Source organism: Lichenostomus cassidix, chromosome 17 (assembly GCF_008360975.1).
Source record: "Lichenostomus cassidix isolate B80296 chromosome 17, HeHo_3.0, whole genome shotgun sequence".
Taxonomy (NCBI): Eukaryota; Metazoa; Chordata; class Aves; order Passeriformes; family Meliphagidae; genus Lichenostomus; species Lichenostomus cassidix.
In genome coordinates, this window is record NC_139497.1 from 5,652,202 (window position 1) to 5,668,797 (window position 16,596).

At 44.8% G+C, this 16,596-nt stretch overlaps 1 protein-coding gene across 24 annotated transcripts in view; it reads left to right on the forward strand.

The window, feature by feature from the left end:
• Positions 1-16,061, forward strand: part of DNM1 (dynamin 1) — a 66,080-nt gene extending 50,019 nt beyond the window's left edge. For 3 of the 24 annotated variants that reach the window (XM_085077115.1, XM_085077118.1, XM_085077116.1), the window contains 7 exons: positions 1,808-1,917; positions 2,525-2,636; positions 3,854-3,865; positions 5,132-5,302; positions 5,464-5,705; positions 6,089-6,298; positions 13,490-15,569. In XM_085077115.1, coding sequence (XP_084933241.1) covers positions 1,808-1,917; positions 2,525-2,636; positions 3,854-3,865; positions 5,132-5,302; positions 5,464-5,705; positions 6,089-6,298; positions 13,490-13,562 — 930 coding nt within the window. In that variant the 3' untranslated portion in view covers positions 13,563-15,569. Of the gene's footprint in view, positions 1-1,807; positions 1,918-2,524; positions 2,637-3,853; positions 3,866-5,131; positions 5,303-5,463; positions 5,706-6,088; positions 6,299-7,962; positions 8,121-9,315; positions 9,353-13,489; positions 15,570-15,630 lie in introns of those variants that run through there. The other 21 variants (XM_085077125.1, XM_085077126.1, XM_085077113.1 and 18 more) reach the window with 16 other exon arrangements.
• Positions 16,062-16,596: the final 535 nt, after the last annotated feature.

A 16,596-nucleotide genomic window follows, 5' to 3' on the forward strand; every position in this document is an offset into this window, starting at 1 on the left:
GTGTGGAGATAGTGCTGTCTGGATCACGTGGCAGCATTTATACAAGAGCTTGGAAAGGGTGAAAGTTGAAACTCTGGCAAAGAGTGTTGTTTCCATATCAGGGACACGGAATTCCCTTACCTTTTGACATTTTTTTCATGAAGAATGACACCATTGCAAAACTTCTGTGGAATTACGTGGGTCTAATGCAGAAGGTTTTTCTCAGACATCTTTAACATTGGGGGTTTTTTTTTGTTGTTTTTTACTAGCCCAGAGAGTGTGGGGTGAATGCAGGGAGCTCCAGTTAATCGAGGCTGCAGTGGGGATGGTCTGGCTTGCCCAGGGACTCAGCAGTTGGTGTTCTTCACTGCTAGGTCACTAGTTCAGCCTAAGTCAACATAATAATAACCGAGAGTAATAGAAAGCTGCAAGTTGTTTGTGGCTCACGGAACCTGAAGTGTTCTTTGTGGCTCTGAGACCAGCATGTGGCTGACAGATACCCCATTAGAAAAATGCCCACCCACATCTAATTAAAACTGATCAGCAGTATTAAAAAGTCCAGGGAAATTTGCTTGGAGGAATTCTCCTGTTTTCATAGTCTGACATTTCTGAGAGAGAGTCTGGCAGGAACCCAAGTGATCTCTTCTGTTTTCTAGGTGCTGTTTTTTGGGATATTCTTGTTGCATACATTTTGTAATGGACTGGTATGGTTTGATCTTCGGGGTATCTCTGAACTGTGAGGTGCTGGTATCCTTAGCAAACTCAAGTCAATTTAGCTGGCGCTTAAGAGGATGTTAAGCTGGACTTGCCATTGTCTGGGTGTTTGAGCTCATCAGCTTTGTCACTTGTACCTGCTTCTCTGCCCTGCCCCTCTTTCCTGGTCAGTTCTTCAGGATCTCTGCTCACTGACCGTCTTTATTTTTCATCTTGTTTCCCCCAAGAGTCTTCTTGCTTCCAGACAAGAAAGGTCTACAAACACACAAGATCTCACAAGGGGACAGTCACACATGCTTGCTTGCACACAGCAGTATGCTCTGGTTTTGTGTTTTAGTCTCGGATAGCTGTGTTGTACCTTTTGGAGACCAGTGTGAGGGCTCCCTCTCTTGTTATGCTGGGGTATAATTCCCAGCTGGAATAGAATGCTCCAAATGGGGGCCTTAAACCAAACTCAGTTCTATTCATTTGCTGTAGATCCAGATTTGAGACTAAGCAGGGGGGATAATTTCTAGCTTAGTTTCTGAATGCAAATGTAAAAGTTAAGATCAAGTTTTGATGGTTCTGTTTTTTATGAAGGCAAAGGGTTCACAGTCACTAACAGAGTGTAGGACTAGGACAGTAATAAGATGAAGTAACAAAATCAGCAAGTCAGGTTTTCTGAAGAGGTAAATTTAAGTTGAGATAGATATATATAAAAATAACGTACTTTTAACATAATATTTAACGTCAACTTATGTTGACACATAACTTCTGTATCAAACCAGTTTCTCTATCACATGCCTGGCTTTTCCTGAATGTGGATTGGCCCCTTTGCTAAGAAGAGTGGGCCCTCAATGCTGAACACAATCTAGGGAGATGGCATGCTGGTTCCTGGTTCTGGAGGGGTTAATGATATGGGGTTGTTGGGTCTCATCACAAAAGCAGTTGGGAAGGACAAACTCTTATTTCCAGAGGTCCCCTTCTCTCACAGATTTGAGGGAACAAAGGACCTGGATCTGAGAATGCCTCCCTGTTGATGTGGGGCTGTCTTGCTGATGCTTCTCCGTGCTGGCAGAGCAGAGGCTCTGCTGGAACAGGTAGTGACTTTTTTTGTTCCTGATTCCCTTTTCAGGAGAAGGAGAAGAAGTACATGCTACCAGTGGATAACCTGAAACTGCGAGATGTGGAGAAGGGGTTCATGTCCAGCAAGCACATCTTTGCACTCTTCAACACTGAACAGAGGTATGCTCCCTTCTCAGCACGCCAAGCTGCTGGAGCTAGGGACAGGATTTATGTAATAGTAGATAAGAGAGACTAGGGATGAGTGTGCTAGGATGGCTGTTTGGGAAACATGTGAGTGTCCTTTTGGGACAGACACTTTTGAAGGAGCTAGGAGGACTTAACTTCATTTGTTCTGGCCTTAGAGAGGTGTATAATTTTCTTCTTTTCTGCCAGTGCATGGCTTGTGGTGTGACCTTACCTTTCAGCTTTTTGGTGTGGCTACCTGGGCCTGCTTGTGGCTGGGATATGTATTTATAATCACAATGTTCTTGGTGAGGACTAGGGAAAGCCGTAGGACCTGGGATGGCTGGAGAAGTCCAACAGTGAGCAGCACTGAAAAGGGAATATTTTTCAGGCCCTGTTGAAACGCAGAACTGATTTGGAGGCAATCAAACTTGCTCAGAAAAATAACTTTCCTTTCTCAGGGTCATCATGAGGTTCCTAGCAAGAGATTGAGTGACTCTGTCTTAAAAGTACAGGAGGATTCCCTGGTCATTGATGTCTTTGTCCAATATGGGCAAACCTCTTGAGTTGTGACAGAATAATAAAATGTGTGTCTTCCTGTCAGGAATGTTTACAAGGACTACCGACAGCTGGAGCTGGCCTGTGAGACCCAGGAGGAGGTGGATAGCTGGAAGGCTTCCTTCCTTCGTGCAGGAGTCTACCCAGAGCGTGTTGGGGTAAGTTACATTATTACAGCCATAATAATGGAATGAGGAGGAGCAAAGCGTGTGTTTTGAGAAGGAGAGCTGCATCTTCTTGTGTCAAAAATACATCTGTAAAGGTTTTATGTCTTTTCTGAGCTGAGAATCTTTCAGAACAAAAAAAATCTTTGGTATGTCCTGGTGCTTCCTTTGAGGAAGCTTGGGATAAAGTAACTGGCAGCTTCAAAGGGAAGATAAAATGGGAAAAGACTGCCTTGATAAATCCCTATAGGTCTCTTGTTTTGTTGACATTAAATTCACAATATAAAGGTGATATTTAACTACCTGACTACTAACTGGTGTGCTATCCACTGAGCAAAGGCACCATTCCTTTTTGGTAACACTGTACAGCCTTATTAGGAACTTCATCGCTTAGCAGTTGTTCTCCCTTTCCTTCCTCCAACCAACTGGGGAGTGATGTTCTTTGAATTTTCCTTTTGCTTGGTTGATACCCTAATATGCTACTTTAGCAAGGACTCTTATCTTTTTCCTTCTCCTTGTCCCACAGCACTTTCTGTCAGCATTATTTTCTGCTTTAAAAGTATCTTCTAGACAATTGTGGTATTTGTTTCTATTCAAAGCCTTTCCTGTTCTTCTCTGAGAGGAAGCTGCTATAAATAGTTTTCCCATTAGAAAAGTGGTAATTGCTTTTCTGTGTGTATTTGTTGCTCCTAATAGATTTCTTGTATTCATCTGTCCTGTTACACTTGAATATTGCTGGTTTTGCCTTAAAGCATTTCCTAACAAACTGATATGAGATTTAAAAAAGAGGATTAGGGACTGGACTTTAACAGTGACATGACTTCAGATTGGCTTTGAACCAGACTGGGCCTCTTAACTACAGTGGCCTATTGCTGTGCAAGTGGAGGGGTTTGACATGGGAGCCCTGATCCCTGTCTCAAAACCCATGTCAGAAATGACAAGTGGCCCTTGCAGGTAAGTAAGTTGCCCTTTGTTGCTAACAATATGATTTCCTTTGCAGAGCATCCCTCTTTTCAGTTTAGCTAAACACTTCACTTGTTCCTCTTCCAGGGTAATAGAGGTATTGATGTATTTTTAGTGGGATTGGTCTTTTGTTTGTCAGTGCTATTATGGGACCTTCTCCAAATTCTGAGACCAACTAAAAGTCATCTTTTATTTTTTGTCCCTTTTTGTTTTAATTTTTTCCACGTATGCTCAAACTGGCCTGCCAGGACAAGGACAAAGTAAGTCTGACCCCTTCTGCCTGTGTTGCCCCCTGGGGCTCTCACTGGATAGTTATCTCATTTTTTTTTTCTCCTTTTGTCAAAATTTCCTGAGAGGCATTTGCTTCTTCTCCCTCTTTGTACCCTCTGTTGGATTCCTGCTGTCTGTTTCTGTTCTTGGTTTGACTTTTCCTTTTTTCTTTTTATTCCTCCCTTTTTGTATGACTTCTGAATCTTGGTGCAAGCTTATTTTTGGGATTTTTTTTACCCTTACTTTTTTTAAGTTGTCCTGTTTGACATCCACTTCCTTTACTTTGTTTCACACTGAGACCTGGCATTCCTTCATTATGTAAGATCTTCTCGGCAAAAGCTCAAATGAACAAAAGAATTTGCCCTTTGTCATATATTTTGTTCCCCAAAACAAAAGAGAAGGCATTTCCTACATGGCAAATTGTTCAGACTAGGGCGGTTTAAAACAAAGATGTTTCATTATACAATCAAGGGGTTTTTTTGTTTTGTTTTTTTTTTTTAAATAAGCATTGAGGAAGGCAGCAGTCTTTCATGCTTCAGTGCTTTGAAATTGATCCCAAATGGAGAAGCCTTGGTGATTGCTGGCTGTCAAACAGCACAGTCCAGGTTTTACCTTACAGAATAATCAATGTACTTCAGGCTGACAGGAAGAGATTCATCTGCTTGGTGTGAAAGAAAACATAATTATAACTTAGGATGCAGGATTTGCAGTTGAAGTGATAGGAAAGTTTTCTAGGTTATTCCATCTTCTTGTGCTCAGCCTGAGAAGAGCAGTTATTTCACCTCTCTGTTTTCTCATTTGGATAATGAGGACAAAGATGCAGGCAGAGAGCCTGTGAGACTTAATTTATGGTGAATGATTCTTGATTTTAACTGACTCTGGTCATGGAAAACCCGGCTCAAATGAAAAACCTTTCAGGAAGCTGTAAACATTAAAAATAACGATACAGCTTTGAGTATGCACCAGAGCCATAACCTCTGAACGTTGGTCAGGAGTCCCTGTTGCCTTTCACCTTTGTTTAATAGCTTTCTACTAAGAGGGCAGCTTTATTACTAAAATTCCTCAGATCTGAGCTGGAGAAGTCTGTACAAACTGAGCTGTGCATTGACAATCACAGCTTAAAATGTAAGTTTAAATAAGTTTTATTTATTGCATGCGCTTCCTGCCTGTTCCCTTCTATTCTTCTCTTAGCTCTCATGAAAAGCCAATTTTGTGTTACATTAGAAGAACCAATCTGTTTCTCTTTCTCTCTGCAGGCCAGTGAAGCAGAGGAGAATGGAGGAGACAGTTTCATGCACTCCATGGATCCTCAGCTGGAGAGACAAGTGGAAACGATCAGGAACCTGGTGGATTCCTACATGGCGATTGTCAACAAAACCATCAGAGACCTCATGCCGAAGACAATCATGCACCTCATGATAAACAATGTACTTATCATGCTGTGGTTGGGGGAGGTGGGAGAGACAGAAAGGGGAAAAATAGGGAGGAAAAGAATAAAGAAAAACTGAAGGCAGCTTGTAAAGAAGACAGAATAGAATGTTTTGGGGAAGATGGTGAAAACTGATTCCCTCTCTCTGCTCATTTATAGACCAAGGACTTCATCCATTCGGAGCTGCTGGCAAACCTGTACTCCTGCGGTGACCAAAACACGCTGATGGAGGAGTCGGCGGAACAGGCACAGCGGCGCGACGAAATGCTGCGCATGTACCACGCCCTGAAAGAGGCCCTCAACATCATCGGGGACATCAACACCAGCACCATCAGCACCCCCATGCCCCCACCGGTGGACGACTCTTGGCTGCAGGTGCAGAGCGTACCGTCTGGACGCAGGTACCAGAGGCTCAGGGGGAGAGCCCCGCAGACCTGCCTGATGCCTCTTCAGTGCCTTGCTGGGGCCTCCCACTGACACAGGGAGTCCTCTTCTTCCCCTCTTCTCCCTGTGGATGAAGAGTCCTGGGTATTTCTGCTGGCAGGCTCCTAGAGCTGTGTAGGGCTGCTCTGTCTTTACAGAGATGTTAAGATGTTCTAAGCCCTTAGGTTGGATGGGGCTGATGTAGATTTGAAGGCAACCTGGGGTCTGATGTGGCTCTTGAAAGCCAAAGGGTGGTGTATAAAGTGATGTGAAGCTAAAGAGGGAACACTGAAGGCAGCCTGTCGTGGCAGAGGTATCCCAGAGCTGTTGCTGCAGTTGAATGCCTTTGTTTGTTTGGCAGGTCCCCCACATCCAGCCCCACGCCGCAGAGGAGAGCTCCTGCAGTGCCCCCCGCCAGACCTGGGTCTCGCGGACCAGCTCCTGGGCCACCTCCTGCTGGTGGGTCGGGTGCACCCCCTGTGCCCTCCAGGCCGGGTGCCTCTCCTGATCCCTTTGGGCCCCCACCTCAGGTTCCTTCTCGGCCTAATCGTGCTCCTCCTGGTGTTCCCAGGTAAGTCCTAAAATGCTGCTCCATGCAGGTGGGGTATGTTCTGTTTATGGGTTGGAGCCTTGGCAGCACTTGGCCTGCCTGGGCCACAGGAAGAGAATGGAGTGCATGCTGTGGGTACAGCCTTTGGATATTTGAATTGGATCCAGAGGCAGGAGCATCATTGTCCACTGAGATTTAATTGTATGGATGAGGTAATGGCAAGGCAACTCTCAGGACCAGAGGGGCAGCTGCATCTTGACAAACCTCAGTAAAGAATGTCGGAGAGAACCTTGTACCCAAGGTTTACAGCAGTTATACCAATGCCTGTGGTCGCCAGATAAGTCACAGGACAGGGGTGACACTCCCCTCTGTGTAGGGCTCTCCAGAGTCTGAAGTTGCCCCTTTTCTCTTGGCCCAGAGTTCTTCAAGGTGAGTTGGAAGACCTTCAAAGCTGCTCAGTTGCTTTTGGCTAGGAGAGTATCACAGGATCACTGGCAGGGAAATGAATTCTTAGGCAATTTTGTTGCTTGTGTAATCAACTTGAACATTTTCCAGTCTAGAGGGTTCAAATCACACAGCTTTGCTTTCCCATTAGGAAACTCATTTCCTTTCCTGTTCAGTCACTTCAGACACACTTCAACATAGTAATAAGGGATTATCCCCTGTGCAGCTGAGCATGTGTTCCTGAACAGGACTTAGGAAGCAGTCTGGAACCAGGAATGCTTTTATGTTGGGTACTTAAGTTCCCTTGAGGAAGAGGGGGTAATTGCAATGTAAAGAACAAACATAAACAGAAACTCCTCAATGACATGCCAGAGGGAATGCTTCCCCTGTGGCAAACACCTCTCCAGTGGGTGCTGGTGGCACAGGTCTGAAACTTTGCCATTTTCTATGGAAATGCCCAGCCTGTCAATGGTTGGAGATGGTGTATGGCAGAGGGGATTCAAGCTTCAGCCTGCAATAGTGCCCAGCTCATACTTGGTGCTGCCTGTTTAGAAGGAAGTGTTCTCTGCCATGCTGCAGTCAGCCCAGAGATGGATGAGTCCAGAGAGGTTTATAGACCAGTTTCTGGTGTGTGCAAATGATTTTACTTTCTTGGTGCCTTTGCTCCAATCCTTCCTATGCACCGTGATGCAGCTCCCACAGTAACTTGTCTTCACATACTTCAGTGTTGCCCCAGAGATTGTGGAGGCACCTGTGGATGTCAGCATGCTTCTACTGTGTATTTTGGCTTCTGCTTCTTGTGACCCTGCCTTTCCATACATATATTGTTACTTTGTGGTTTTGTTTTTGGTATACTTATGCTTCTTTCTGTCTCCATCTTCCTCCTTTCACTCAGTTTCATTTCTTCACTCATGAAAAATATTCTATATACCTGACCACTGTGATAGGATTCCCCAAATGGGCTGAAATGAATTGGCCTTTTTTGAATAAATCTGTCATAGCCTATCTTAATGGCTTTTCTGCCTTTTGCATGAGTTGAAGGGTTTAGAGGAAGGTAGGGAAAACAGCACTGGAGCAGAGGAGGAAAGTGTTTCATGCTTGACTGAGCAACCCCTTGGTTTAGGAGTGATGGTAGGTTGGATTGCATGCTATTGACTGCCCTGATCTGGAGTTGAGAATGTAATTCCAGAAGCTGTGAAGTGTGATGCTCATTCTCTGATCCCCCTCTCTGATTCTTCCAGTTGTTCATAGACTCCTCCGGATCCTGATACCAGCTTGTCATTTGAGTTCACTGATGAATGGAGAATTTCCAATGACAAGGGACTCTTTCTCTTCCTCTCCTGTATATAGAATAAGAATGTTCCCTGCTAGCACTTGGACTCGGGTCCTTCTGCCATGGGTGAACGAATGCCATCTCCATTGTTGCTTTTTTAATACCCATCTTTCCCTTGCTAACCGGGCTGTGTAGTGTGTGTGTGTGTGAGAGGAACAAAGCTCTCGTGTACAGCACGAGTGGGCTTTGATGGAGGAGTTGGTGGTGTGGAGTGAACTCAAGTGTGTGGTGCTGCCTGGGTGTACTTTGTGTGCTCATTGATGCCTATGTGGAAGATTGGCAGTTTTGTGCCTCTGATTTTATGAATGATGAACTTACACAAGAGTCACGCTACTCCTTTTTCATAACCATAAGTGTATAAACATGTTTTCACATATAATCACCACATGGTACATTTTTTTGCACAGAAGGGTTTTCCTGCATATAATTAAGGACACTTAAAACAAGACTTGCCATCTTGCTTCTGTGTTTAGCATCTATTCAGTTTACTGTGGAAGCCCATATTGACAAATACATAATTTTGGGAGCTGAAAGTTACAAACCATCCAAGGTCCTATCTGTGTGGGACTGCACTCCAGATTTGACCTGGGAAAGAAATCTGTGAAGGTATTCCTCCAGGTATTTAGGCTCTTTAATTTAAAATAGTTTAATAGAAACTGTAGATGGAAGAGCTTGAAGGAAAATTAAGGAAGTTTAAGTGAGAATGACTTAGCCATTGGAAAAATACGTTGAAGGCATTAATAGGTTCTCTGTTCTTTGATACAACCTTCAGAATATAAGCCTTCACCTGCTTTGTGCCTCTTTGGGTAGTGCTCAGGACTGCATATTACCTCCCTCTTTCCTGAGCTCTTTGTTTCAGCTCTAACATTTAATATGGTCAGAAGATGGGAATCCTCAGTGAGAGACAAGCCCAGCTACCTGTGCCCAGCTGTGGGCACTGAAACCTGGGTATGACACTGGAGTGAACATCCACCTGGGTGTGTGAGAGACTTAGGTGGTGAGTGAGCAACAGCCAGTAGGTGTGTGGACAGATGGATGGGTTTTGATGCACCCCTGTGCACAGCAAAGTCTGGATGTGTGCAATGAGACTGAGTGGTGTGTGTGTGTGGTTTGCAATCCCCCCATTCATGCTGTGTCTGGAGGGGGACGTGTGACTGTGTCTATGGAAGCGCTTGTGTCTCTGTTCCACCTTCCTGACAGTCTGTGTGGCCTCTGCCTTGAACTGTCTGAATTGCCATGTTGATTTCGTGTTGTCTTTCAGAATCACTATCAGTGACCCCTGAGGACTGGCAGCCACGGTAGGTTTTGCACTCTCGCTGCAATGCATGAGTCACTGTGTCCCCATCCTTCAGCACTGCTCTGCAGCTCTCCTCTGCTGCCCAGTTCTTGTGTTAGTAACAGAGTCCCTTGTCTGATGAACCACCTCTGCCAGGATCTCATAAAGGGAGGAGTCTTGAACAGAAAAACTGGCTGATAGAGACAGCAGCTTCTTGAGCTGCAGGAGCTGGGAAAGCCTCAGTACCTGATTTAAGGTCACTGGAGGACCCTTTCTCTGCTTCTAAATAGAGAAGGTGGGATGGGGGAATGAGCTCTGGCAACAAGGTCTAAACTCTGTCTTTCATTTGGCTTATATCCAGGCTAACTGTAAGATCAACTGAATAAACTCTGGTTTGATTTGGTCTGTCAGCTCTGTTAGGATCAAGATAGAGACTTGGGGAGCTGATAGTTCAGACTCCTCTTCTTATATTCTAATGTCTGGCTGGAGAAGTGCTCCCATCCTGTTTCCCTAGTGCTTGTGGAAGTCAAGAGGAGTTTGGATCATTAATATCAGGACTTCCATGTCTGAGTGCAGGGTAACTCTGACATTGAATGTTCCCTGTTATCCTTGTGCCCCATCATCACAGTTAGACGTGAACTCCCTTTGTTTGTTCTCCCCTTGGCCCTTTACCTTCTAGGTTACTTTTCTGCTTCCATTCAAACTGCCTTCTCTGCCTCCTGCCCTGCCAAAGGAAGGGTTTAGTTATCTGTGTCCCTCAAACACTGCCCTGAGCTCCTGCCTGTCTCCCTGTCCTCTCTCTCCCTGCATTTTGTAGCATTGTAGTGGTTCAGTGACATAGCAGGTTCTGGGTTCGTGCTGTGTACTGCTCATTCTGTTAATGTCGAGTGGGGGTTTGAAGAGGGATATTAGCAATTTCTCCTGAGTCCTTTTCTTGGTAAGCTCCACCTTTTACTGACAAAGAGGTACAGAGGGCAAAACAGGGCAGGTGTGGATTTTTTGGGCCCCTTCTCCCTTTCTCTCTGGATGTTGTTTCATGACAGAGGAGTGGAGCAGCAGCAGCTCCTGCAGTTTGCCTTGCTGCTGGTTGTGGCAGAGAGACCTGGGGGTGAGGAGCATGTCCTGAAATCCTACTTTACTAGGAATAGCAGAAGTTCAAGCCCCTGTTCCAGGGCAGAGGGGTCACAGTCAGCCCCCATCTTGCAGTAAATGGTGTCTGTTACTGCTGCACAGAACTGCAGTTAGAGCTGAGAGGTGCCACATTGCATCAAACCGATGCAGTGATTGCTCATGATTGACATCTTTGAGGACGTCATCGTCAACCCTCCTCACTGATGACACACTGCAGAGGTGTTGGAGCAATCAGCAGTTTCCTCCAATATTCTGCCTACTGCAGACATCTCTGACAGCCCTGGAAACATGCATCCTGGTGAACAACCTCGGGAAGGAGCCTTGCTGTTGTCTGTACCCCATTCTGGGACTCGCTGTTATGGGGCATTCTGTTTTTAATCTGGCATAAAGAGCACCAAGGAAATAAAAATTAAAACAAACAAAAAACCAAAAAAACCCACAAATTATCCAAAAAATTATACCCAAAACCTTTTGCAGTTCAAGGGAATAAAGGCAGTGTTTTCACACCTCTGTAAGATCTTTTTCAGCAGAACTCCCTATCAGCCCAGTGGTTCTTAGACAGGATTAGCTCAGTGTTCTCTCTGGGTATGGCCTGAAATACTGACTTCAAAGGATGTGACAGTCACTGTAGCTCATCTCCCTGGGCTCCTGCTGGGGCTCAGGTCTTCCTTCTCATGTACTGGAGACAGCCACAGGCTTCCCTGTGAGCAAAACTTTGTTCCATGTCCTGACAGAGAAAAGTGGCTTTTCAGTGATACAGAAAGGCTTGACTAGCAACGTAGTCAGACTGAAGCAACATTTTGGGGGTAAATGCTGCCTGAGAGATGTCTCAGTCCATTTTAGTGCTGGGAAACAATTTTCAGCCTTTTCTAACCTTACCAGGCAGATTCTGCAAGCATCTCCAGAAAACCTCAACAGAAGCAACCTGTAAGTTTAAAAAGTGACAGCACCACACCCTAAAATGCTTTGAATGCTGAGAAAAATAAGTCTGCAAAAATCAATCATAGTACATTACAAAAAAGCAGCCCATCTACCTGTGAATTACTTGCTCCTTTCAGCCCTATTTATCCTGCTGGGGTCAAGTGGCCACTCTTGCCAGAACACTTTGCATACTCTGGTGGTTTCAAGAATCCTTTTCATGTGAACTCTCACAGGCTTTTTAGCACAACCTGTGCAAACTCCTGAAATGCAAACAGTCCTTCAACCTGCTCAAAAAATGCCTCCTGACACCTGATGGTGCAACAGCATCTCATTAAAGATTGAGCTGAAGTTCTGTAGGGCTTTAATTCAGGTGCTGTTGCTGTTCCAGTGAAGAAGCTGCCAAAGGATTGCTGTGGCTGCATTTGCAGCGTGAGCACCCTTAGAGATAATGCACAGATCCCACATGTGGTGAAGCTCAGGGTCACAGATTCCCCAGCTGTAATATCCCATTGCAGTTTTTACTTCTGGACAACATTTTATTTCAGCATCCTTCCAAGGTTATTGTAATTTCTGGGTTAGCTCAAGCCCGTCATTACTTGCTGTACAAGAGCAGTAACTTGATTGCCATGCTGACAGTGGGGTCTTGCAGTCCCCATTGGTGTTTTTAGTCAAGGAGATAGCATTTGGAAGTGCTTTTACTCTCTGAAGCTTTTTTATGTGTTATTTCCCAAGGCAAGGAACAAGTGGTTGTAATTGTTTTGAGATCTGGGGCTTAACAGATCTGGAGCAGTAAGTTCTGCAGAGGTTTAATAAACAGGACTGGAGAGTTGCTCTGGTTTATTTGCTAAATGAGGGAATTTGCCCCTATTTATAGGAGTGTAACTCTTCTGGTACCAGTGTGATTATAGACTACTGGTGCAGATATCCTCCTCTGCCCCTCTTCCCTCCTTCCCTCTCTCCCCTCAGCCCCTGTGTCAGGGGAGGGCCTTCATTTCTAGCAGTGAGTTGATTCTCTGTAATCTAAATCTTACCAGTGTGGAATTACTGAGGCATTAATTCTGTGACACCTGGTCCTGTATGATCAGTGCAAGGGCTTCCCCTCCATTTGGTCTGCATGCTGTTGGGTTTGCTCTTTGCATTTCAGGTAATTTGGACCTTAAAACTACTCTGGCTTGATACTGAACAATTTAGTTACCTTAACAAAACATCACCAAAATGCATTTGAAGTTGCAGACACTGCAGGGAGCATGCTTTAACGGAAAAACACAGATTGGACTCAGTCTTACAGGACACATTTTTATTTATAGCCTTCTACAGCCTGTAGTCTGAGACTGAAGTGATATTTCAAGTAATGAGCTGAGAGACATGTCAGGGGTGTTGTCTTGTATTTTTAGTTGTGGCTTTTTTCCCCCGTCCCCATCCCTTACAGGAATGAGATTCTAGAACCCTTAGTCCATGCAGAGGGCAAACACTTAAGCTGCTGCCCATTTACCTAGCTAAAGTACCAGCAAAAGAGCTGGAACAGAATGGAGTAGGAGTAGCCAAAGTTCCTTTAGTGAAGTAGAAGCTGTGTTTGCTGAGTGCCAGAACTAGAAAACTGAAAGGTCTAAGCTTGCCCCTGACACCAAAGATCAGTCTTGTGTCAGAACAGGGAATCAGGCTTCCTCAAGGGCAGGGGAAGAAGGTGCTCCACCAAACCAGCCAAGAGCCTCTGGCAGCAGCGCGTCTCAGAGGACCCCATCCATGCTGTGTGACTGTCATGTGCTTGATACAGGAGCTCACTGTTGTCCATGCTTCTCCACTCTCATCCCAGAGCCAGTGCACTCACTGGCAATAAATCTCTGCACTTCCAAATTTCAGAGGGAAGCAAAACCAGCAGTCCAAGGGATTGCTCTACTGGTGATCTGTGCTGTGCAAGAAAGGCCAGTGCAAGGCTGAGTAGAAGCCTGTGAGTCTCCTTTGTGGAGCTGTACTCCGGGGATTTGTGCCTCATGTTGGATTTCCTTTCTGGCTCAGGCGAGGTGGAGAAGCATGTGTGGTTGTGACTGCAATTGCTGTGCTAACCACAGTGTGTGTTCTCTTGTTTTTGTTTCCTGCTTTTTCACAGCAGAAGGGGCCCCGCCTCACCTACTCGACCTACCATAATCCGACCGGCTGAACCGTCCCTCTTAGATTTATAACTTGAGGCTGTAGACAGCTGGCGACGAGTGCCGTGCTGGCGGCTTCCCCATTCCACCCTCCCTTCCACAGCCACAGTCACTCCTCTCATCCATCCCACATCCCTGCCTCCTACCACCCCTCCCGGTGTGTCGTAAAACTCTAGCCTAGTGATCGAGCTCTTCGTCTTCGCTCGTGCGTCCTGTATTGCTTTGTGAGCGTAGAGTAGCCTTCATTCAGTGGCATGGATCCCTGAAGTACACAGGCTCCTTGGAGAGATCAGCCACAGGGACATCCTTAGGTCCAAGTGGTGGCTGTCCGTCCAGTAATTCCATCTGCCTGGTCTAGCCTGGATAAGTGTCCTGCCTGCACCAGTTAGTTGTAGCACCCAGGACTGAGCTGTAGCTGTTTTCTTTCCTTGTAGTTTAAGACAAAAGCGTGGCTTAGCAAAAATATGCTGTCAAAACACATGACACCCGTTAGGAACAGATTCAATGTCCTGTGTATTAGCTTGACTTCTAAGGTGCAAAAATTTCATGTTGGGAACAGTGCAATCAACTTTATATCAAAGTGAGGCAGGGAGATTGATAAAAGGGGGAATCAATGGATCAGCCCAGTCCTGCCAGAGTGAAGTCTGAGATAGCACACACACCTCAGTGTGCAGGGAGCTCACGGACCTGCTCACACTTGGCTCCCAAAGCCGGGCCACTCCTGCTGGAGACACACTGGCTCCTGCCAGCAGTTGTTTTGCCACCACCATTTTGGCTGAGTTTCCTGAACCCAGCAGGGCGAGGGGAATAGACATGCTGCTCCCCCCTTGCAAACGGACAGCCAAATGTTTCAGGGAGTTCACTGTGTGGTGTTTTCTTGAAAATATTTCTGCTTTGAAATAAGCACATCTTTCAGTGTTTTTGGGGTACTGTGGTGACTTCTTCCGTAGCCTTTTCTTGCATGTGGATGGTACGTGTTTGGGGAAACTTGTAACTGTTGTTGATCACAACTCATCTTAAGGTTTGATTTCTACTTTTCATGCTACATGTATTAAAAAAAAAAAAACAACAAAAAAAAATACTTGAGAATTAAAAAAATTAAAAATATATCAACCCTGTACATCTTGGATGTCATGTCTCTACCAGAGCTAAATGAGCCACCTGTGTTGCAGGCTGTCCTCTAGGCCTGATTCACATCGCAGTTCTCTCATTTCAGTGCTATTACTCTTAATTTCTGTTGTGGATCCTCTGTTGTTCTGATGCCAGTTCCTTTCTGTATTTTAACTATTGTTTTACTACTTCTCCCCCTTCTCCTTCCCTTTCCCTTTTCCTTTTTCTTTGTTTTTCTTGTCTTTAACCTCCAGCCGGCCGGGTAAGGCCAGTTCCACCCGCCCGGAGAGCCCAAAACCACCATTTGACATGTAGGCCTGCTCCCTCTGAGACTCTTTGCCTGCCTCTTAGCTGTTCTGTCCTGGAATGGTCTGACTCGAATCTCACACATGGCTTGTTTTGTTTGTAATTTGTGACACACACATATCAGATGTGATTGTAGTGAAACTGTTTTTGGGGTTTTTTTGTTTGGGTTTTTTTTTTTCCTTCCCAGCTGCTTAAAGGAGTTAAACAAGTATATTGTAGTAATGAAAAACATATCTTTACTGTTATAAATATCTATAAATATATATATAAGATGAAAAATCTATATATGTCCAGGTGTTAAAAGCCATTTGTGCTTCCATGTGAATTTTAGGAAATACTTAAGTAGGAAAAGAATATCTATATACATATATATATACACACACACATCAAAAAAGTTAACCAAATCCCAATGTTGAGTTTTTGAGCTGATTGTTAAATTCTCTGCTGTGTGCAGTTGGGTTATTGTATTACCCCAAACTTGTGGGTGAACCGTCTCAGTGCTGGTAGTAGCTGTGATGCAGTTTGTGATCTACCTGTCACTCTTGTTTATTGGATGAAATAAACTCTCATTTCTGTATAATGAAGGTCTCCATGACTAGAATAAAACCACCGCTCTTTCTCTTGCTCTTTCTCTGGGTGATTTTCAAGCTGTGTTGGATTATAACTTGATCTTTTCATCCCATAGAATTAACAAGCTGTGCATGCAGTCAGGGGCTGTCACTGATAGGGAAGGTGGAGCAGATCTGCATCAGCACTGCATGTCCAGGAGCTGCAGTAGAGTGAAACAGCTTGTCAGGTACAGAAGGTAAAGAGGAAAATGTGTGGAGGAGCTTCCGAGATGGGACATACACACAAATTGCTTTTTAAAAAAGAATTTCTTGCCTATGCTGCTTGTGGAGCAGAGCAAGTGGATGTTGAGGAAAGGTGAGGTCAGCAATCACTCCTGAAAGGCATTAGGGTTAAAAATGAACCTGAAGCTGGGGTCTGGATGTGAAATGCTAGCCAAGAGCCACCTCTCACACTTGTCAGCAGTCTGTACAGAAAACATTAATGAAAGCTCAGTGAAAAGGGCTTCTTTGTCAGGGCAGGTACTTTCAATAAAGAATTCATTCTTCACTTCTCTTTTTCTTCCCAAATTTCAAGGTGATCTGTGCAGAAGAAGTACCTCTAGTCAGTGCCCCTCTGAATAAGTTTATTCAGAAAGCAAATTTGTAACAGGATTAAGTCACCTCTGCAACAGACCACAGACCTTCTTCACTGGTCTTGTCTCCTTCACAGTCCTAGAGTAAACACCCAATAAATATTTATACCATTTACAATAATGCTCTGTATTAAATCACAGCCCTTCCCCTATTAGTTATGATTCAGATTTATGAATAGCCTGAGCAAGCACAAACACTGAACAGGCTTAGTCTCCCTTCAAGGAATATACAGCATTTTACACAGATACAGTATGTACATACCCCATGCTCTGGGGAGCCCAGTCACTTGTGCTGAGACTGACACCACTTGTGCTATTTAAATGAAAGGAGTTCAAAAACCAGCTTCCCCTGGGGACTCACAGGAAAGCACTGATTGTGCTGTGTGCCCCTTTTTTCATTTGTATTTTGAAATACCAAGATATGAAGCATTTAAAAAAACCAACCCACGC